At 50.9% G+C, this 22,415-nt stretch overlaps 2 protein-coding genes across 11 annotated transcripts in view; both read right to left on the reverse strand.

The window, feature by feature from the left end:
- LOC136021614 (regulator of G-protein signaling 9-like) lies at positions 1-2,968 on the reverse strand. The gene is made up of 2 exons (XM_065694038.1): positions 2,364-2,968; positions 1-1,558 (listed from the first exon to the last, which is right to left on the reverse strand). Exons 1-2 carry the CDS (start codon positions 2,966-2,968, stop codon positions 1,402-1,404), a joined length of 762 nt encoding a protein of 253 aa, XP_065550110.1. The 3' UTR covers positions 1-1,401.
- Positions 2,621-22,415, reverse strand: part of LOC136021311 (regulator of G-protein signaling 9-like) — a 26,946-nt gene continuing 7,151 nt past the window's right edge. The window contains exons 6-19 of one of the 10 annotated variants that reach the window (XR_010615727.1): positions 21,431-21,489; positions 20,988-21,064; positions 19,205-19,286; positions 18,808-18,879; positions 12,982-13,011; positions 12,362-12,423; positions 10,321-10,434; positions 9,257-9,372; positions 8,743-8,830; positions 8,106-8,244; positions 7,307-7,392; positions 5,019-5,981; positions 3,076-3,216; positions 2,621-2,707 (exon numbers count right to left, since the gene is read on the reverse strand). Coding sequence is in view for 3 of the 10 variants with exons in the window: in XM_065693392.1 (XP_065549464.1) it covers positions 5,810-5,981; positions 7,307-7,392; positions 8,106-8,244; positions 8,743-8,830; positions 9,257-9,372; positions 10,321-10,434; positions 12,362-12,423; positions 12,982-13,011; positions 18,808-18,879; positions 19,205-19,286; positions 20,988-21,064; positions 21,431-21,489 (1,097 nt within the window). In the remaining 7 variants the exon portion in view is untranslated. Of the gene's footprint in view, positions 2,708-3,075; positions 3,217-3,485; positions 5,982-7,306; positions 7,396-8,105; positions 8,245-8,742; positions 8,831-9,256; positions 9,373-10,320; positions 10,435-12,361; positions 12,424-12,981; positions 13,012-18,807; positions 18,880-19,204; positions 19,287-20,987; positions 21,065-21,430; positions 21,490-22,415 lie in introns of those variants that run through there. The other 9 variants (XR_010615726.1, XR_010615723.1, XR_010615728.1 and 6 more) reach the window with 9 other exon arrangements.

Below are 22,415 nucleotides of genomic sequence, written 5' to 3' on the forward strand. Positions count from 1 at the left end.
TAGTAGGACAGGTCTTATTATACATACATAATATTAAATATAGTATTATTAACTCCTACACAGCACAAAGTTTGCCTGTTGTGTTCCCTGGATTATCCATGACCAGTGTCCTGTCAGGAGCAGCAGAGGAACAATATTAACAGAAACAGTCAAGAACAGACCACATTTGTCTCTTCTTAGTAATAGGTGGCCACCTCTACTGACTGCCAGAGCAGAACCAAATCCTTCCAACCAAGCAAAGCCAGCAAAAGCAAGCACACATTCAGACATGAGAACATTCCTGAGGAGTGCAGGCAGCACCCTTTGCTTTGGGGTGCTGCATCTTTCTGATCCTCTGCTTAGAAGTGTCATCCCAGTCCTGACCACTCACCATATGTGAGGAGAGACTTTAAGCCCCGCAGCAGGAGTCAGCATGATGAACCACACCAGCCACACAAGCAAAGATCCATTTACAATTAGAAAGCACCAAGCAGCAACACCAGAAGTCACAGGCCACGTGAATCTACGGAATAATGACCCACATCACACACAGGAAACCCCTCCATGCTTGGACAAAACCCCATCTTCAAACACTGACATGACATAAGGAAAGCAGCAGTCTAACATTCTTGATAACAACACAGGTAAAGAGTGGTACTGCATCACCCGCATTGAAGAGGCCCAAACCACCAACATGGATTTGGTTTGGATTTTCCCAGCTGTAATGGCTCCAAAACCCATCCTGGCACTGAGAGGCCACAGAAGGGAAGCTGGAGCTAACACAGAAGCGCTCTGGAGCCTTTGCTCTCCTGCACTCCTTGTTCTTTGGGATCATTTTTGGTTTGCATTAAGGAATGCCATTCAGTACACAGCTCTTTCACTGTAATTTCCCCAGCAATCAGCTGCCTCTTAATGAACTTGCTTTGAGATTAAGACAGCATTATTAATAATAAGAGGTGGACCCAAGCTGGGGACACAAACATGCCCCCAGCTTGGCACTGCAGTCTGAGTCCTCCTCTGAAGAATGCCTGCAAGCTCTGCTCCAGCTGTGCTGTGTACAGTGTGCTGACACCTCATGGCCAAGCAACTCAGATAAGCCACCCTTTCCCAGGGTATATGTATACATACATTCTCCAGCTGCTATAAGGCAAGAAATGAGGTTCATTTATCAAGAGGTTTGTAACGAATAGATCTGAATATAGCAAAGATAGGAAAGAAAACCAGTCCAGAAATGCGTCACATTGTTGAGCTACAGATGGGTACACCAGGGTCTGTTATCCATAGCTGTGGTAATCCGAGCTTCCTTGATGCTGAGGGATGGCTTTAATGCACTTCTTCATTGGCATGGCCCATATACTGAGCCATAGGTGGCAAACCTTGTGGTCCCAGGCCTGGAAAGAGCGTCGCTGTCTGGGCTGTGCATCACCCGGCTCTCCCCTCTTCCATGGGGCTCTCCCAAGGGCAGATCACCTCCTTCACAGAGCCCTTCCGAGCCCGGGCGTGCTTGTCCTCCCGCTGCTCGCAGTCTATGGGGTGGATGTGGCTCTCTAAAGGCGCGTCTGCTCTTACCTGGAAAAAGCTGTGTTGTGGAATGAAGACTCATCACGCACAGGGCACTGTTGGTGTGCTCCGAGGCAGCGAGCGTGCGGCGCGGAGCCTGGCTTTGAGCTTCACACTGCTCGAACCCCAAACCCCACAGCAGAACTCCTGGGCACTCATGGAAAATGAAGGGCATGGGCACTCACCCCGCTCTGAGCACACAGTGCTGCGTGTACAGCACTGGCACTGCCGCAGCACAGAGCCAGCTGGAGAGGGAGCCCTCACATCTGTGCTTTGGAATCGATGATGCGGACACATCCACTTACAATGAGATGGGTTAGACCAGGGCGAGGACACGGGGCTCGTAGTGAGGGACATGGCCAGGGTTTGCTTGCCTGACATGAGGCAGGAGCGGAGCAGGAGCCTGGGCCTGGCAGCCACCATCACACAGAGCCCCAGGGCAGGCCGAGATGGGGCAGACAGTGACAGCCGACTGCAGTATGGATCCCAGCCTGGTTTGGGTTGAAGGGGCCTTAAAGCTCCTCCAGCTCCAACCCCTGCCACGGGCAGGGACCCTTCCACTGGAGCAGCTTGCTCCAAGCCCCTGTGTGCAACCTGGCCTTGAGCACTGCCAGGGATGGGGCAGCCACAGCTTCTCTGGGCACCCTGTGCCAGCGCCTCAGCACCCTCACAGGGAAGAGCTTCTGCCCGAGAGCTCATCTCAATCCAAAGCAGCACAATCCCCACTTCAACAGGCTCAGCACACCCTATTTTAACCTCTTTGAACCCAGCCAATGACGAACCAAAATGGCGGCGGGGACAACGCCCTCACGAGGGGTCCTTACCTGCTCACGGCCCTCGTGTCCCTGCGGAGCCGCCGCTCCCGCCCGCCCAGCGGCTGCACCTTCCCGTGGGGCACAGCCGAGCACGCGGGCGACACCGTGGTGAGGGCCGGGGGGCCCCGGCGGCCGCGCCTCAGCAACCGGCCCAAGGCCATGGCGGCCGCACGGGGCCCCCCTGCACCCGAGGGGAAGGGGCCGGGGCTGGGGCCGGCCCCCTCAGCGCTGCCCGAGGCCGCGGTGCTGTGGGGCAGGGCCCGCGGGCTATGGGGCCGGCTGGCGGGGGACGGCGGGGCGCTGGTGCCGGTGTAGATGGCCGGGTGAGGGGAGCAGGAGGCGCGGTGGTGCGGCTGCGGGGAGGAAGAGGAGAGAGGCTCGGTCAGGCTCAGGGCGGCTGGCGGCCCCATGGCTGCCGCTCCTCCGTTGGAGAAGGGCCGGGTGCTGCTGGTGCTGACAGGAGACAGGGCCCCGCTGGGAGGCAAGGCGAGGCAAGGCGAGGCAAGGCAAACCCGGGCCGGTGTCCCCCCTTCCGCAGGTCCATCCCGTGTCCCCTTCCCTGCCCTCCTGCACCAGAGCTGCCACAATTTGCCCATGGAGACCAACAGGGTCATTGCTACCAGCATCAGCCTCCAGCTCCAACAGGGCAGTCGGGGCTAGATGGTCTTTACCCTTCCAACCCAACCCGGCCTAGGATTCTGTGATAGCTCCAGCCCCATACCTTGGATGCTGCCAGAGACACCCGCTTGTCTCATCCCTTACAACAGATAGCTCCAGGCGTGGAAGACTCTGTTATCCCCAGCTTGGCGGTGAACAGCATAACCAGCTCACCAACGTGCCACCGAGCTCCAGCCCCGGGTGACTGGTAATACAAGAAGCCACATCTTGTGCTGAACCCCGCAGTGTCCCTGTGAAGGCTCCAGCCCTGCTAGCTCAGCCCTCGGGACAAGCCCCATGCAGGGTTCGCTCCTGTTTCCCAAGGACTCACTCCCAGCAGCTAAATACAGCTCAAGGGTCCAAAGAGAAGAGCTGAGAGCAGAGGCAGGTACAGAAAACAGACACACACGTGAGACAGATGACACAGTGAGGGATGAACACACCGAGACCAGACAGAGGAGGATGAGAACTTGGTTCCTTTTTCATTTCCTACATTTATTTTTATTAGACAGATGAATGCATGGAAGCAATGGCCAAGAACCAGCACAACCAACTGCTCTGACTGCCAGGGGAAACAACCAACCTCCTGCCTGGCACGCAGTGACGTTCGGTTTGTCCCGTGGTCACACTTTGTACCAGGCGACCTTCCTCTTCAGGGCCTGAGCAGTGAGGATGAGGAGCACACTGGGTCGTGCTAGCTTCCTCGCTGTGTAAGCAGAACAGAGCCAGGTTCTGCCTGCCAGTGAGGGGCTGGTGTTTCACAAGCACAGTGACTGGTGAACGTGCTGCATTAACCCGTGTCAGGGGCACAGCGATGTGAAGCTGAGATGATGAAAAAATCAGAGAAAGGAATGAAGAGAACATAAAAAGCGAAGATGCAGACAAAAATGGGAGTAGAATCAGAGGGACTGACTGGAACACACAGATTTGTTATTTATTATTTATACCCTGACTTGATCTTCCACATGTTCCTACACACTGGCAATCCCAATGTGCTCAGTGCTCCATGTTATACAAAGTGAAGAGAGGGCAGAGCTTATCACACCCAAGGAGCTTTGGACCAAGTTCTTGAGTGTCCTTCCGTTCCCTCATGTCAAGGTAGGTTGATGGTGCTCAGTACCTGATGTAAACAGCCTTTAAGCAGAATTTAACGTGAATTCCTGCCTGAGCTGCTCACCCTCCCAGCATTGCACAATCTGCCCTTGCTTCCAGTGGGAATAAGGGCAGACTTAGCAAGCAGACTTTGACATCAGAGCAAAGAGACTCACGCAACTTGGTTTCAATTCCTCTAAGAAGGTTTATCACTGGGAGGTCATGAGAATCTCCCCAGTTCAGCTGTAGAGAGGAGACCACTGCTGCAGTGACACCAGAGCAGAGCATGGAGCCCTGATTCTGCCTTTGATAACACACCGGGGAGGTGAAGAATCACTGTTCAAAGCTGAGCTATCACCTCACTGCAGCCCTGTTCACAAGGGGCTGGGCTGCACCACCCAGTGCCTGAAGGCTCCCACTCACATCCAGCTTTCCCCATTTCCCATTTCCTATAAGATCATACCAGTAGTGAAAAACAGATGAATAATATGAACGGGAGTAAAGGAGCTCCTCAGGGCTTCCCACCCAGTCCCTCTGCTTCCCCTAAATTCTAACAAACAAGGAAGCTTTTCTGCTGCCCCCAATTCCCTTTACCAGGCTTTGCAGGAAGCCTCCCCACTTCTGGTAATTCAGGCCTGGTCCAGACATGCTGGGATTTCCCAGTAAAGCCTGGAATCTCCCTGAGCTCTTTAGCACTAAGGTAGCATTTTAGGTTGCCTCATTCTAAAGAGGAAAAGAGGCAGAGCAAAAAAACCCCTACTTAAAAGTTGAAATCAGCTCTTAACACCTCAGCCCTGGTTCGACTGGAACTACCTCCTGTTAGAATTTCTTAAGATTGGGAAATAGAAGAGCAGGGAAAAGACAAGACGAGAGGCAGAAGGATTTGACAACAGAAACACAAAGCCAATACTGTACCTCTCAAGCCCTCCTCCAGAGGTGTGGAGAGCCCTTCTGCCAGACCCAGGCTCCTCGTACCTGCACACTGAGCTCATCATGTGGGGAGTCACAGGGAGAGCTGAGCTTTCTGTCATCACTTCCAGCCTGCCGGGGGGACCCAGGAGTGCCACTGAAACTCAGCTAAACCCTCCGAAACACTCATCCTACCTTCTCACAAGAAATTTATCCCACTCCTCTGCCTGTGGCTCCACTGCACTGCCTACAAGGGACACTGGAAGCAAGGGATGCACTCTTCTCAGGGTGTGCCAGGATGCATCCCTTGGGAGGGTGCACATCCCCCTGGGAGGATGGATACCAGCACAGACGAGCTCTGACATGGGCCACCTCACCCTGCTCCCTGTGGCATCATCCACCTCTGCTCCCAGGAAGGCTGGTTTGAACCCAAAGAATTAGGATGGCAGAGCTTTACTCTGCCTTGTGCCATCCCACCTCCTGGAGGAGCAGGAGACAGGGAGATGCAGCCGGGCTGCCCAGCCTGGGGACGTCTCAGGGCAGCCAGGAGGCATCTCCTCCTCGAGTTGTGCGGGGATGTGCCTGCATCCCGAGTCCAGCACAGCCATCAGCCTGGCTCTGCCATGCCTGGGAAGTGACTTCTGCTACTCCAGGAGCCATGGAAACGTGCAGGGAGCAGGCTGCTGGCAGAGCCGGGCTGGGAAACCTAAAGCAGCACTGACATCTTCAGGAAGGCGAGACGAAGCTCAGCGCCAGCCTCGGCTCGTCTTTTCCCTGCTCTCTGCCCTGCTCAGAGCCTACTTGGGAGGATCCGCCTTGAGCTGGCTCCTGCGATCCAGCTTGCTCATGACCTGCGTGATGTCCACGGTCGTGGCGGCTTCTCTGGCTTTGGCCTCTTCCTCCCGCTGCCTCAGGATGATGGGGCTGGGGCTGGAGGGGAGGGTGCGGCGCCCGAACAGGAAAGGGGAGCTGAGCAGAGAGGAAGCAGCAGGAGGTTACTGAAAAGAAGGGCATCAAAACCTCCCCCCGGTAAGCAAATTTACCAGGAGGGTGAGCTCAGAGCCAGAGAGGGATGTGCCACAGTCAGCCACACAACCACAAAGAGCTGCAAATGTGGGTGAGATGGTCTAAAGGACTCATCAGCCACAGAACTGCTAAAAGCACAAAAGCAGCCCCGGTCCTGGTCCTCCCGAGTGACCCCAGGGCCAGGAGGTGGCTGGTACATTACTCCTTTCGCTGTGTTTGCACATAACTAACACTCAGTGTGAAGCCAAACAACTGCCATCAGTGGAATTTAACCAGTGCCCTCAGTAAGATCAAGACAGGGACCAGTCTGAGTGTTGCTGGGATCCATAATACCACCAAAACCCACCCACTACTGCTTCAGCAAAGCCATCACCAGCAGCAGTGGAAACAAGTGTAAATAACCTTTAGCTGAGCCAGGATCCTGAGTGTCCAGAGCAAGCACTGACCAATACGAAGGTAGTCACCAGGATCAACCAGGGACCATGTGATGTGTGGCTCAGGTTAATGCTAACCAAACCCAGGCAAGTCAGCAGGAGGGGTTCTTCCACTGCCTTGAAAATGGGCTTTAGATGAAACAACAGTGTGAAAGGCCATGATTCCTCTTTCTCACTTGTTAGGTTGATGAGTGGAAGAGGAACAGAGAAAGCAGCACAGTGCCCAGTCTGGCTCTGACATCACATGCTCAGCTTAAAGAATTAACTGGAATTCAAATGGCCTAAACTTGCTACACAACCTTCATTTTAACTGGGGAAAAAGCCATTTCAAGCCTCCTTTATGGCCACCTACCTCACGCCAACAGTCACTCACAAGTAAGATGCTGTCTGTCCCTTTGTGGCTGCCTGTCACCTCTGCTTCACAAGGGATTTGTTCAGACAGAGCTGAGCAGACCCCATGGAGGACCCTGCCCTGGACCTGTGTCTCCTGTGGTAGTCAATGCCTCATGGGTGGGAGTTTTCCCATGCCCAGCACACAGTGCTCTCTCCTTCCATCCAGGAAAGGAGCGATGATCAACCATCACAACCTTTCCAAACAGACCCAACACACAAAGCAGCCAAGCAATCACCACGTCATTTCTGGCTGCACATAAGCTGTTTCCAAAGGGCTCACAAACAGCATCATCCCTCTCAAAGCAAGGCATCTTCTTAGTGAAAAATCTTATTTCATTAAGCAAACATCTAAATCACAGTAATTTTGCTGCAACTCAGGCTTTTTCTACCCTTGCTACAACAAGAAAATCAAACCCCACAATTACATCCCATTTCACTTGCCTTTTTTTGACAGTCTGTTGTGGCACAACAGCCTTGGCCAGCATTTCCTTGTATATTGGAGACTTTAAATAGCGGCCATAGGAGTCCTACTAGGAGAAAAAGAGACAAAGTGGTAGTTACGGGCTGCAAACACCCTTATTAAAATCACCACCAAATACAGCTGCTCAGCAGCCAGGAAGGCTGGGAACTGGATCATCTCCCCCAGCAGCCAAAGGGACTTTGCATCTTGCAGGCAAATGTAGCTGTTCAAACCAATACCCTTTCATCCGGGTGTAAAATTCCCAGGATTTTCCATCTCACAGTATAGCTTCCTAGGTAAGAGCCAGACCAGGTAAGGCTCTGAACTGAGCTTAGCCAGGCCAGTGGTGTCTGGTTATGCTCCTGGTACAAAACTCTTGCAGTTATATCACAATTGCTACTACTTTTCCCATCCACTGGTGAAATCCAGTTGGATACAAGCATCCCACCATAGGGATGCCTGCTGTGTACAGAGGTACACAAAGTGGTACTGAGTGAAGCTGAAAGATTTGTTCAGGCTTTGAATGAGCTGGTACCAAGCTGGTATTAGAAAGCTGGACTTCAGCAGACACCTGATGTCTACCACCCTGGGGACACACTGCCTTCGAGGGAAGCAGCAGCAGCTAAATACAAAGGCCTGAACCAGTGCTTGCTTCAGTCAGCAAATTTAAGTGATTTTCAAACAAAGGCCACTTGAAAGTGACAATTTATAGCACACAAAGGCATGGACAGGCCCAGGATACTGGAATCCCCCCCAAGGCTTTGGAAACCAGTAACAAACCTTTTTCATCAGCATGTAAATGTGGGTCTGAGCAGCGTCTAAAACATAACGATGAGGGTGCTTGAGGCCTTTGACAGTGATGCCCATTGTTGTGCCATCAATGTTAATCCAGCGCCTTGCTCCTGGAGCCAGGAAGAGCCTGCAAGGAGGAGAATCAGCAGTGCCATTAACAGCTGGAGAATGCCTGGAGATTGCTCTGTCTATGCAGGAAAGGAGAAGTCCCTTCAGCTGCCCACTGCAGTTCGCTGTCCTCATCTTGGACAGTCAGTCTCCTGACTGAGGAGTCACTTCCTCCTGCACTGTTAACACGCAACATGAACGAACTTTCAGTTCACCAGAAGCAAAATGGGTCTGGAAGCCCTGAGATCTTTACTGTTCCACACCTCTGTTCAAATTACATGCTAAGACGTAAATGTAATAGTGGAGAACAGAGGAAAAGTAACTATAAAACAACACAACACTTATGCTTTTATCTTCAACAGCTCCTTTCCTATGTGGGGACATAGGACAGCCACATCTGATGACAGCTTACAAAGAAAAGTCCCAGGAATAAGCCATTTGGAGCATGACAGGGTGTGGAAGAAGGTGATGGCGTTCAGCTACAGAGAGTTTAAGAATGCAAAATTATCCCACTCACTTGTAAATCTCTTCTGCTTTCTCTTTGACCTTGGATTGGTCTCCATACTTGAGATCCTCACAGGCTTCCCAGAAACCCAGATTCTCTCCTGTGTGACAAGGATGCAGTCAGCAGAGAGCGAGACTGAGGAAAACACAATCAAACCCATTTATCAACTCCTAAACTGAACGCTTGACCCAATATGCGTTGGCCCCAATTCAGTCCCTCCAATTCTTACAGCCACCTTGAAAACCCCCTTGGGACTGAAGGAGGAAAACCTCTTTCCCCTGCTCCAGTGCTTGTGAATTCAGCCAGTTCCAGCCTGGGAGCAGCGCCCTGCACAGGGGCTGTACTTTGTGTCCTGTGCCACTAGATGGTATTGTACGCACTGGCTGCACAGCCACCGCCTCCAAAGGCACTTCTGCTTTTACTTGTGACTTTGTGGTTGTCTCCACTCACAGCACCCACTGCACTGCTCTGTCTCAGCTGCGTGGGGACAGGGACGGGGACGGGGACAGGGACACTGCAGACCCACCGCTGAATTCCTTCTTCAGGAAGAGCTGGAAGTTCTGCCGACCTTTGGGGTCCCGTATCAGCTCACTGAAATTGAAGGCCCACCGCTCCACACGCATCCTGGTGGGGATTTCTACCCTGCAAACAAACAGCACTGCCAGGTTCATGCATCCCAGCGAATTGACAGATTAATTAAAACCAAAGTACCCTTTCCTGGCATGCCAAGGGACTGCTCAGCACTCTCTGTATGCTGTAATGAGCTCCCCAAGTCAGGCCACTAAGTAAGCTGTAATTAAATAACTTGGTACACAGTGGGATGAGGATTTAACTTGGGTTTATGCTGCTCTCCCAGTGACATCCCAGCTTTGCTGGAGGTCTGATTCAGCCCCATTCTGGAGGAGGCACTGGTTGTTGCCCAAAGCTTTGCTTCTCACAAAGGCATTTTGTGAAGATATCCTTTGGGGCTGTCTAATGGGATATTATCACTCTAACAGGATTGCTGGGCTCAAATAAGAACCATAACATGTTGTAAGCTTCCAGCCCAGAGATGCCAATCTCTCATTAGCAAATATTATCTGAAGGGAAAACCAAGGGAGACCTCAGAGAGGGGATGGACTGCCAGGATGTGCCTCCAACTCTCCTAAGAAGCAGCCTGAGGTGTGTGCAAAGACCAAGGCCCAGCAGTTGAACCCTGAATTGCTGCACCATTGGCAGCACCTCATTTAGCACCTAATACTAAGCCAAGTGCTACACCTGAGTGTGACTGGTCTTATTCCATTCCTGTGCTGGTAAAAGTAGACTGTGCTCATCCAAAAGGAGGATCAGACCCTCAGCAGGGGCTGAGTGCACACTTCCATCCTCAGTTTAGGAATTTCTGTAATGTTAAGGAAGACTCCACTTGAAGAAGGTAATGCTCAAAGTTCAGCATGGAGTATTCCCAAGAGATGGCTTCTTTATCATTGCCAAACTAGGTCAGAAAAGGAATGCTCCCCTGCTCATGGTCAGATACCAGGTATCATGATGCAGTCAGTGGTTCCCCTCAGCATAGTGGCCCATGTAAACCTGGCAAAAGATACCAATACCTACAGCTTTGCATTGAGATCCCAGAACTCAGGGTCATCTGTTATCCAGGGGTTGCTGGGGAGACACCCAGACAGGATGGGATCATTGGATAGGAACTGCTCCGAGTACTTCACAAGCCTGCAAGTAAACCCAACAAAACAAGTGTTCATTTGCAGGCAGAAATGCAGCCAGCCCCATCACAACCAAATGAATAGATGCCTTCAGAGGTATCTGAAGATCCTGTGCCACACATCACAGAGAGGGAGGTGCCACACAAGAGGAGAGCAAGCACTGGATTTGCTCAGGTGGGTTCTCTGCAGCCATGGGAGCCCCAGGATCGGTGAGGGAATGCTGAGGGCAAATCCCAGCTTCTCCTTCCTCTTCTCACCTACAGCACAGCTCATTCGCTGCAAACGACTCTGAGGGCTTGGCACAAAGCAGAAATGTCTCTGTCCCAGCAGGATGCAGACAAACACTTCTCCTACCTTCCAAGCTGGCCAGACTTGTAATTACAGCCCATTTCCCTGATGTGCTGGGATTTCAGCTTTCTCCTTTCTTCACTCTTGAAAAACTCATCTGGTTTCTGCATTTAAAATTCCTTCCAGGCCAAACTGCTTTCATGTGCTCAAAGCTGGAGTGCACTGTCCAAGGGCCCGCTGCTAACAGGCACCTTGGCATCCATCCTGCATTATACAGTGCTGCTGCACAAAGCATACCACAGGTTTGGTGCAGACCTGCTCGATCCTATCTTCTCACTGGAAGTGCCAAGGCATTCAGCACCTGCATAATTCCCTCCAACCCATACATGCTAATCAGGCTATAAATCTAAACCTGTCAACACAGGTAACACTGCCCTGTCCTTTTAATGATGAATGCTTTGCAGCTCCTCCTCCGTCAATGCAGTGCCCTGATGTGTGCACATTGATGCTTATCAATAACAATTTGATTTGGACCCAATCCTGCAGCTGAGCTGGAGACCCAGATTTCCTGAGGATTTTTTGATCTAGGTGATAGGCGTTTATCCCATCAGAGGACTAGAGCTAATAAGTGAAAAGCTCCATTGCCAAACAGTCAAGCATCATAAACTTCCTGGAAGGCAGCCAGGCATTCCCTGCTCCAGCTCACAGCCTGGAAAATTGAGGCAGGAGAGTTTGAAGTGAGCTGAGAGGCAGTGACAGATGAAATGCTGGTGCCTGACAAGTCGTGCTTCTCAGAAGACAGCACTGGTTCCCAGACTTTCTCCCATTTCATTCATCCATGACTATCTGCTCCCAGGGAACAGGCCTGAGCTCCCTGTTTATCTTAGATTCTATATGAGCCTCCGGGTGGCAATGACAGTGTAGAACAGACTGGTGCACAGACTGCACCTCTGGGCAACAGGCCAGCACGGAAGGCCTGCAGATAAGAAATGCCTGTGGCAAACACCCTGTGGCCAATGGCACTTTGCACTTCATTGGCTTCATCAAGAGTCTGATCAGGAAAGACTCCTGAGACACTGAGAAGAGGAATTGCCAGTTCATTGCTTAGGTGTTCATGCAGAAATGTAGGCTCCTTCATAATACAGAATAACCATCCCCAGCTTTGTTGTCTTCTGGTGAGCATCACCATGTGAGCAGTAACACTCACCGGGGCTGAATCCAGAGGGCTAGGGACCAGGGACAGGAGGGTCAGTGTGTCCCTGCTGGTTATTCACCCTGCATCCTCCCAGGGCGGCCTCCACACAGCTGCCTTTCCACACTGCTGAGGTCCCAAGCATGACCCAGCCCCAACCAGTGCAAACATCTCTTGATTCAGAGAGAATCTCAACTGAGAGGCTGCTGCTGCTCTGCAGACACTCCCAGCAAAGCTCTCCTTAGCTCCGGAGCCTCTTCATCCTGCCTGGGACTGGTCCCTCCTCTCCTTGTGCCTCCTGGCGCAGGCAACACAGCCCAGACAGCACAAACAACACTGTGTGAGGCCACCACATGGATTCCCCTGCCTGAGTCACCAGACAGCTTCATCTTCTCATTAGGAGATAAGTGCTGCAGACTAATTAATGTGTGGACAGAGGGAAATCAGGACTTACCCTCCGAGAGAGACAGAAGATTTCACTCTGGTCTTCATGATGGCCTGCTGGTAGTACATGATCTGAGAGAGATCAGACACATCCATGGTTAGGAGCATGGAGATGTGAAGACAAGGCTGTCTCTATCTGAACCTCAACCATGCCCTCTCCCAGATAGTGAGGCTAACTACAACAGGAACTGCTCCTTCCCTAATTACTGGACAACCAAGGAATCAGGGAATCCCTAAACTATCTCAGTAAAATGGCTGTTTTCACTGAGCTCATCGCAAATGTCAGAAAAGCATTTTGCAATGTGCAAGTAATTAAAAAGCACTCCCCGTGCTATATGAAAATTGGATAATAGCTACTATTCCAGGCACCTACAATGGCTCTGGATGATTTAGCATGTAATTACCACTGATCCTTGGCTGTCTCTATGCTGGCGCCACTGGATGCATCTCCTAAGACATCCCCACCACTAATTGCGATCGACTGGGTTTGAGCCCTGGTGTCTGCCTTTGGCTGAGCCTTCCCATCACTGCCTGCAGTGGGAGGTGCAGAGGCAAGAAACATCCTTATAGGGACCCTCTTGCACCACTGATGTGAGATGAGCACCGAGAAGTGAAAGGAGGAAAACTCACCTCTCTCCTATAGACATCCAGGGTTTTTTTCTGCAAAAGAAACAAAAACCATTCAGTTGGGATGGGTGCCTCCACCTCCCTGTTTTCAGACACGAAGCCACCGTTGCATTGTGCCGTGCTCTCCAATTAATTCCCATTGCAATTAAACTCAAAGGCAGCAGCTCAGCTAATCAGGGTCTCATCAAAGCTAAGAGCATCCACACACCGTAAATCACTCCATCAGCTGTATTTACTGTTCAGCATTGCTGCTTCCATCGCTGCCTGCATGCCTTCAATTACGGGGTTATTCTAATGGAGCTAAAAGAGATGCATTTATGAGACACAGATTAGATCATTCAATATTAGCTAAAGGAGACAGGAACCAACACATTGCAAAATATAAACAGCACAATTAAAAGCCTCACAAGCACTGTGTGCTGTGCAGAGGGTGTTTACGTTGTGATGTGAATAACTCAGACTGTGTTACATGTCATCCACAAATGAGCAAGCAATTGAAGGCAAGAAATTAACTGCAGGGTGTTTATGCACACAGCTGCCTTTGAAGCACTGTTACTTTGTGGGAGGCAGAAGGAAAGACAGGCAAAGTCAGGGATGCTCCCAGCAAGCCTTTAAAGGCTTACACAGTGTTTCAGTTCTTCATCTCCTGTTCTAGCCAGCAAGAGCTGCATCCCAGCATTATTCTATCAAGCTAACCCTGTGGCAGACATGGGTCTACAGAGAGCCCTGGTGAGGGGCAGTTTGTGAGTGATGAGGGATGAAGCATCAGGTATTGAATGCCACAGGCTGCTTGCTTCTCCCTTCTCCACACCAGAGAACCTGCACCCTGAGCTGCCCCTACTTTGGGAAAGGTAAGACACTCTTCCCAGGGCTGCTCTGAGGGGACCTCCATGGGGACACTGCTTCTGTATTTAACCACTGTCACTGGTCCTGCTCAGGAGGGAGAAACCCTTCTACGGAAGAACAACCTGCATGTTTTGCTGAAGCTCAGCTAGCTGGTTTGGGAGGGCACACTCACCGTTGCAGCAGCAGGAGGCAGATATGCAGCAGATCAAATCTGTACAGCACTACCATGAAGCCAGCACATCTGATCCCAACACAAACCCAGCCTGGCCACTGTAGTGCTGACAGAAATCCTCACTGTGGCATTGCAAGGACAGGAAGCTTCTTCTGCTGGGAATAGCATTACCAGCTCTGAATGACTGCAGCACACACAGGCCCAGCAAGGACAAACTGCCTGCACCAGCAGCGACGCTCTGCTGGCCACGCACAAGAACTGCATGAGAGGGTAAGGGCTGACACATCAAGGGGGAGAAAAGGCCCACGGGACCACAGGATCTCTGGTCACAAGACTGAACAGCCTTCCTTGCCGGTTCAGAGGGGCCTGGAAGGACACATGGACTAAGGAACAGCTTTTCACCCTTCTCTGCTCTTAGCTGCACCCCTGCTAAGGCCAGCTTACACACAGACACTATTTCTTCCCCCCATTTCAAAAGCATTAGCATTGTTTCAGATGGATGTAGAAATGTAAGGAAAAAACCCAAAACAGACCAAGAACCACCTGCCTGTGCAGAGGAATTCACTGCATTTACTGCCCTACAAGAGAACTTAGGTTTCTGTTTCAGGCCTGCACAACAGGAGTTCACCATCTCCTTGGGGAACCCAAGAGATGAACCAGGCCCCATCAGATTTACAGCTGAACTGTCCTATTTGATGGAACTTCAGTGTCAGTAAGACATGTACTTTGGGAAAAGCAACACATTAACATCATCAGATGGTTTTAAAAGGCCCCTCATTTCCTCCTCTGTATTTTGAAGTGGAGCCTCGGACAGGCCTGGTGCAGAGGGGTGAGGAAAGGTGGATGCTGGAATAGTGGCTCGAAGGCAGCTCTCATGGTAGTAAAGCTGTGTTATCTTCTACAGGGGCCTCAGAGGCAGGCAGCACACCACACACACACGAGACAAACAGCTGGTGGGAAAGAGAAAGAGAACACAGGAAGTTAAATGTTACATAGAGCAAGAAAGGCATGAATTAAAATGCCATCACAACAGGGAAATTATACGTGGGTAAGTTAAAATCAAAGCTAATGCCATGTCTGCAAACAAGGAGAGATCACTTATTTTAAGTGCATCCTACACCAAGGATCCCCTCCTGCCACAGCCTCAGTGTAAGGTCAGCCCTCTGGGTAGCTGGTCCTGGGAAACCAGGGGGCTTTGGGCTCCACGGTGGGAGGGGATTAGAACCTGCAGGTACTGGCTGTGCTCAGCCCTTTCCAGCTCCCAGATCCACAGTAACTGGGAGGCATCTCAGCAATTTCACCCTGGAGCTGCACACAGTTCATTTCCCTTTATCCTGCACCATTTCCACGACCAGTTTCCAGCTTTGCTGCTGGTACAAGGGTCCCTGAAGCCTCCCCGTGTCCTGTTGAACTCTGCCAGTTGTCCCCATCATCACCATCCTTCCCCAAGCCACTGACAGCAGCAATGCCCAAGCGCCCTGTGCCACCCTCCTTCATTTGGACAGAAATCACATAAGGAACAAAGGAGCAATTGCTTATGATGAGATGAATGTTGCAATGCCCTGAACAAGTGACTTGTTGCAATTACCACGGATGAGCTCCCAGCCCTGCAGGCTGCAAATCAAATGGCAATTAGTGAAAGGCCTCAGTCTGTGCGGGGTGAGTGCTGGGTGCTGTTAAACATCCTCCTCCTGAACACACAGCAGCACTGGGACACCCTGCACAGCTCCATTGCACCCCACTGCCATCAGCTGAGTATTCCCCATGCACACATGGCTGCAGAGCTCAGCTGGGAGCCAGCCAGACCTGCTGCAGAGCTCCATGTCTGGAGCTGATCCACATGGATGAAGCCATGGATGAAGCTGATCCACATGGATGAAGCCATGAGAACTGGGATATCTGCTGATTTCCAGCTAACCACTCACTCCTCTGCTCTCAATGTGGGTCCTTCCTGACCACATTGTGGAGATAATGGTCATTCTGGTTTGGCACTGTCTGGCCAGTTCAGTGCTTACAGAGGCCATGAGCAGCTGAACAGCTTCTCTGTGCCCAGATAGAGTGAAGAGCAAGCACAGGTCAATGTTATCCAGAGCTTGTTTTGGACCAGGGCACTGCATGCACACATCCTCTGATCCACAGACATGGACCTTTCCCTACATGCAGTCAGCTGAGAGCCCAGCAGGCCAGAGGTAGATTCCAACTCTAGCATAAGATCATCTCAAGATGCATCTCCACTGTGCTGGTGCTTCCAGCCCAACAGCTGGAACTAAACCTGCAACAGTCCATGTGCCCAGGTTCATCCAAATCCCTGTCCTGTTTCTCTGCTTCTGACCCTGCTATCTGAAAAGATGCAATGCATGCAGCAGAAGCGATGCATTTACCAGGCAGCCAAATGGACAGGAACTAATAAAATGAAAGGCCTGCAATGACTATGATGCTCTGTGCCTCATTTACTGCATTACAGTAAGCCGATTTCATTCAGCCATCCCTGAATCCAGCACAGTGCTTTTTGGCTAAGCCAAAGCACATTCTACATAGACACTGCTTACAGAAGGCAGCACAAGCTGAGTGTGTATCTGCAGGTGAGTCAATGGGCTCTGGCAGTTGCCTGGTAACTCTTTAAGCAGGGAGGCTCGATCATGAGCCTGAGACCTGGGTAATGAAAGGCTAAAGCACCCCTTAATTACCTGTTCCATGGACAGCTACTTCTGCCTTACTCCTCCAGCCCAGCTACAGCTCCTAACTCATTATAACCACAAGGGATGCCCGTGGGTCAGTGAAAAGAGCCCCTTCAAAACAGTGTGAGTGCCTGTTTATCCCCAGAGGATTCTATCAATTAGGGAGGGAGGAGCCCACCAAAGGGTCTGAAGCAAGTGAAGGAGATGCTCATGCCAACAGCAGCTTCACAGAAGTCATTCTGATGTCAGGAATTCATTATCACCAGGAATTCTTTCTTTCTCAGCTGCCAAGATAGAACACAATTAATTGGCCAACAAAATGAAGCTGGATTGAGCAGGAAGAGAGACGCAAATCAAATGGATTCACGCACTTGATGCTCTCATCTTTTCACCTGTGCCAGAGCCAGCGACAAGGTCCACAGAAAACATTAATAAACTCTGCACTGCCTTCAGCAGGGGTAAGATACGGCCAGCACAGCACAGTGTAGCTCAGCATCTACCTGAGGAGCTGGGGCTGTCCCTTGTGCTCCCCAAAGGCTGTTGAGCCACAGGGGGTTGTGAGAGCAGCCTGCAGAAACAGAAGGAAGAAAGATGCTGGTCCGAAGCTGTCTCTGTGTGAGCTTCTGGCTGCCTTGTGTACGGCAGTTGCCCTTTCAAAAGCAGAAAGAGGAGCAAGAAGAAACTTCCCTGTTCTGCTCAGAGACCAGCTGAAAGGCAGTGAAGTCTCCCCGAGCCTGTGTCCTTTGAATTATGGAATCAACCGGGTTGGAAAAGCCCTTTAAGCTCATCCAGCCCAACTGTTCCCCAGCACTGCCAAGGCTACCACTGACCCATGGCACTGAGGCCTCGTCTCCATGGTCTGTGCACACTTGCAGGGCCGGTGCCTGCAGCCCTGCCCTGGGCAGCCTGTTCCAATGCCTGAGCACCCTTTGGGGAAGGAATTGTTCCTCAGCTCCATCTAAGCCTTCCCTGGTGCAGTTTGAGGCCATTTCCTCTTCTCCTGTCACTTGTTGCTTGGCTCATGCTCTCCTCGGTGTCTCTATAGACAGAGGGAACTGATTCATGTGCAGGGTGGGAACAGCACAGACATCCCTCAGCTCACTTCCCCTGTGCCACCAAGCAGCTGGCTTGGGGCTCTCAGACCGTTTGCAAACCTAAACCCTCCTTCCACGTGAGCTGCAGAACTGTGGGCGAGACGCTGGCTGCTCCTCCTGCATCCCTCTCCCTTCCCACCACTCCTTTCCTCTTACAAATAAAGGGCTTTCAGCAGCCGCTACTTAGAGCGAGGAAAAACAAAATCCACCCCAAGCCCACACTTTGCTCATTTCCAGTCTCTATAGCAACAGGACACACTTGGCCAAAGCAATTACCCTGCCTCTGGCTGCTGGGATGTTTAAAGGCTGTTAGGAAAATGAGTTGTGGGAATCCAGTGAGTGTGATCAGAGCCACATTTGCATTTCATTGCTGAGAGAGGCTTTGACTGCGCTGCCAAATGAACACCATTAAGGGCACAAATACGGGATCACTTAAGAGGACTGATGGAGAAAGAGAAGAGCAGCTCCAGCTCCTCATCCACCGCCTGCATTTGTCTTGCTGGGGACTCTGAACCACTTACAGCGTCAGTTCATCAACTCCGTTTGTGCTCTCACTAAACAATACACATTTTTAGGCAGTGTTCTGTGTCTCACATCCACCACCCCAACTTCTCCATCTTCCTGACACACATCACCCTTTCCGGAGGTATTCTGTCCCTTTATTTAAACCTGATCTTCTCACTGATCCTTTACACCCCACACAGCTCATCCAGCACTAATAAAGAGGCAGCCACGAGCATCTGGAGACAGGGTTCCTGAATTCAGTTTCAGCAGCACAGAAAACACATCCTGTAGCTAAGCTCTCACACCAAGTGGTGTGGCAAGAGAGCTGACAAAGTATTTTCAAGCCTAAAGGAGCTGCCAAAGCCTATTTTGAGGGCCCCACACCCTGGACAACGAGACGGCTCCAACCTCTGGCCTGTTGGGCTGTCACAGCAGAGCTGACTCACCCAGCCTGCAGGGCCCAAAAACACAATCACAGGGATGCTGTCTGGGTCCTGCCAAGTCCATAGGTGTGAAAACCAAAGTTCTGCCTCACCTGGTTTACCTTGTTTTCATTGGGATCCGTCACACGGTCTAATCCATACTCCAGGACATCCATCATGCCAGGCTGTTGTGGACAAGAACACCAATGGCTTTGTTAAGTCATTTGTATTGAGGTCTGTGGTTTACACAAATGCATGAGGAGACCCCTGAGCCCCAAAGGGCTCTGCTGACAGCAGCTCCTGGCCACCAGCAGTGTCTATGGAGGGGCTCTGCACCCTGAATCTGGGAATGCTCCCCTCCTGGAGCTGCACCTTAGAGAGCAAGCAAGGAGGAAGGTGGCTTGGACTCAGGGTAGGCCGGGCTAAACCCATGGCCATACCCTTAGCTTGTCCCCAGTGGCTGCAGGAGGGAATCAGCAAGGCACCAAAGCACCATCACACTCTACTTACAGGAGTTCGGTTCACAAGCCAGTAGGCTCTCTCCTGGCAGTCCAGGGCGTATCTATCCACCTTCTTCCGCTCCTTCCCTGCCCTGCAAAGCCAAGAACGGGATTTACTCTATAGGAATGCATTGATTTTGCTCTCCTAAAATGAGTGGGATGAGAAAGGAGCAAAACCTCCACTGTCCTCTGCCCTGTGGCTCCCAGCCTGACTGAGTGATGTTGTGATGCAGCCTCCTGAGCACCTCTTACCCCAGCTCATTCTGGAGTGCAGATCATGCTGCCCACATGGCCACACATGACTACAGCCTTTGGGAAGCCACCATCTTGCTGAGCTCAGCTGGGAGCCCACACATCCTCTTTGGATTAAACAGACAGCCCTTGGGTAGCCTTATGCTAACAACCCGCTACTTGCAGCCAGCCTTGCTGCCTCAAGTTTATCTATGCCCGATGTCCCTAGGCAGTATCTGATGGCTGCCATGCAGGGATGCATCCCAGACATGTCTCATCCCTGTAAAGGGGGCCATTTCTCACAGGAATTATTTGGAAATGGTACCAAGCAGTGTTCCCAGGCACTAAAACCCAAATCACCTCTGTTAAACACAAGAGGCACTAAGCATGGTTTGGGCTTGCATCAACTAATTCTTTCCCAGAAAAGTCCTGGGCACAATTTGGGATTTCACATGGGCAAACCAGGATTCCCAAAAGGCTGTTTGCATGTGGCCAGCCCGCTGTGGTTAGCAGGGTGGATGCGGGCTGCTTTGCACCAGTCTGCCCCAGCATCACCATCAAACAGCCTCAGACGTGTTTCCTCTGCCCGTTCAGTGTCGGTATCTAACTTTAAAAGTGCATTTGGCACCTCTTAGGCCGAGTCTGACCTCACTTTACAAGAACAACAGTTTGGTGTCTAATGAGACAGTTATCTGATGAGCTGTATTCGGAGGACTTGGCTTCCATCCCAGCAGAAACAGTGCTGAGCAGCAGAGGCAGCGCTGCTGTGCAGGGAGGTAAAACAAGGTAAAAGGAGCCTATAGCAATAGGAATGATGCTGTCTCCAAAGGAATAATCCCCATCTCACGTTCACTGACTCTGCCAGGAATGTGAAGGATTCAGCTTCTAAAATCAAGTCATTTTGGCTGGTGCCCAAGTCTGCATCAGAGCCTTCTCCATAAATCCCTGCTGGGAACATTCACTGCTTCTTGGTTCAGGCCATTCGCTTCAGCTGTGAGACACATGCAAGCAACGACTGAACCAGGAGCAGCTCCTGAGCCCAGTGGCCTGATCCACACATGCTCAGGGACAGCCCCAAGCTAAAAGAAGCTGTCTCTAGCGAGGGTTCAAATGCTGCAGCATCAGACCCTGGCTTCTACATTAGGTGCAAAGTCTAAACCTCCCCTTGCACACTTGCACATGTGCAAAAGCCATTTGCAACGAGGTACGAGCATGTGTCACAGGGAAGGACCCACCTCTGCCCATGCTCTCACAACCACATCGATTCGATGGCTTTGGTGGGCAGGGAGAGAAAGAGGGGTGCAGAGGATGAAGCTTTGCAAGCGGGCACCCAATTCTTCACTCACAGAGTGTGAGGTGAATAAAGCTTCTATGTTACACAAAAGAACTCCAGGCTGACATAAAGGCAGGTTTATTTTACAGTCCTGAGGGGCACTTGCAGGTTGTTTTAAAGCTGCAGTTGATACTTTCAGACTGCAATTTATCTGTGTACCGAGACAGGGAAGCTCTGCTGCCTCACACCCTCCCCAGCGCTGCAAACAAGGGAACGTGAGTCAACTCACTTATACTGCTCCTTGGCCTGCATGATGACAAAATCCCACTTGTAGTTTATTTTCTGGTTGAGCATGTTGTAATGTTCCTGGAATAAAAACAAAGCAGCAGTGAGTGTGATAATTGTGCACCAGGAGCTCCATGGAAGGGTTTTCTTGACTCTCCATTGCTCAGCTAGGCCAGGATGGTGGCTGAGCCAAGAAATCCAGATTGTTCTGCATGGAATTACATGAATTGCAACAGTTCAGGAATACCACTGCGAAGAGCCATTACCCTGATGCAGTCACCATCGATTCAGAGTGTTTTCCTGTGCCGGTGACTTTTTCACTTCCAAGATTTTGGCCTTTGGCACTGCTGGAGAAACCCCTCATGCGACTGAGGAGGTGATTTTTTGCCATGCTCCATTCATTACAACAGAGAGGCTTGCAGTGGAACAAGTGCAATATGTCCTCACCTTTTCATATTCTTCTAGAACACCTTTCCTCTTAATGTTCTTCTTTGCCAGGTAAATTGCTGTGGAGGGAGAAGCAATAAGCAGTCAGTTAAGAGCATCAAACCCAAGAATAAGGAATTTACCCCCATGACAAACAGAGGAATCTTTGTCTGTTACAGAACCTTCCCAGGCAGGAGCTCCAAGCTCACAAAAGCTCACTGAAGAAAAATTAACTTGGTGCTTTCATAGAATCATGGAATAGTTTGGGTTGAAGGGACCTTAAAGCTCATCCAGCTCCAACCCCTGCCACAGGCAGGGACACCTTCCACTAGAGCAGCTTGCTCCAAGCCCTGCCCAACCTGGCCTTGAACACTGCCAGGGATGGGGCATCCCTTTGTCACTGCTGCTTCAGGAGGCAGTGACACAGACTGGGCTGTGTGTGCCTCTGCCAGCATCACCCCTCCTTTGGGAACTCAGGTCTCACAGGTCAAAGGATATTGGACCAAATGTTTAAATGCTGAGGTTCTTCGCAGTTTGACCTCCAAGTTCTCCCAACACCAGCCAATGTTTTGCTCCAAGTTCTATTAAAAGCATCCCAATCTAAACTGGGCTTTTCTAGTTCCCCAGAAGATCTACAGCATATATAGTTAAAAGCCACAGAGGACAACCCTGGTACAAACAAATCAGTCCGTGATCTCACAGCCCGCACGAGCAAACCAAGTTTCATGACCAGACCTACAATAAAAAGCATTATAAAGGCAACAAGTGATTGCTATGGAAAACGCCATCAGGAGATATTGGAAGCCACTGGGCATTATACAAAGAAAGAGCCATCTCTGAAGGCAGGACTTGATCCAAATCGACAGGAAGTCTTGGGCTCAGATCCAGGAATACACTTAACTACTCAGGAAATCTAACCTTGTGTTTAAAGTCTCCTCTGCCCAGCAGAGTATTTCAGATGGGTTCCAGTCTGATGGAGCTCAGTGGAAAGTAAGAGAAGCTTAAG

Source organism: Lathamus discolor, chromosome 13 (assembly GCF_037157495.1).
Source record: "Lathamus discolor isolate bLatDis1 chromosome 13, bLatDis1.hap1, whole genome shotgun sequence".
Lineage (NCBI taxonomy): Eukaryota > Metazoa > Chordata > Aves > Psittaciformes > Psittacidae > Lathamus > Lathamus discolor.

Coding starts and splice junctions, on each gene's coding strand:
- LOC136021614 (XM_065694038.1), bottom strand. CDS start 2,968: ATGACCCTGTTGGTCTCCATGGGCAAATTGTGGCAGCTCTGGTGCAGG. Junction 1,559..2,363: donor GACACGAGGGCCGTGAGCAG/GTAAGGACCCCT, acceptor TCCACAACACAG/CTTTTTCCAGGTAAGAGCAG.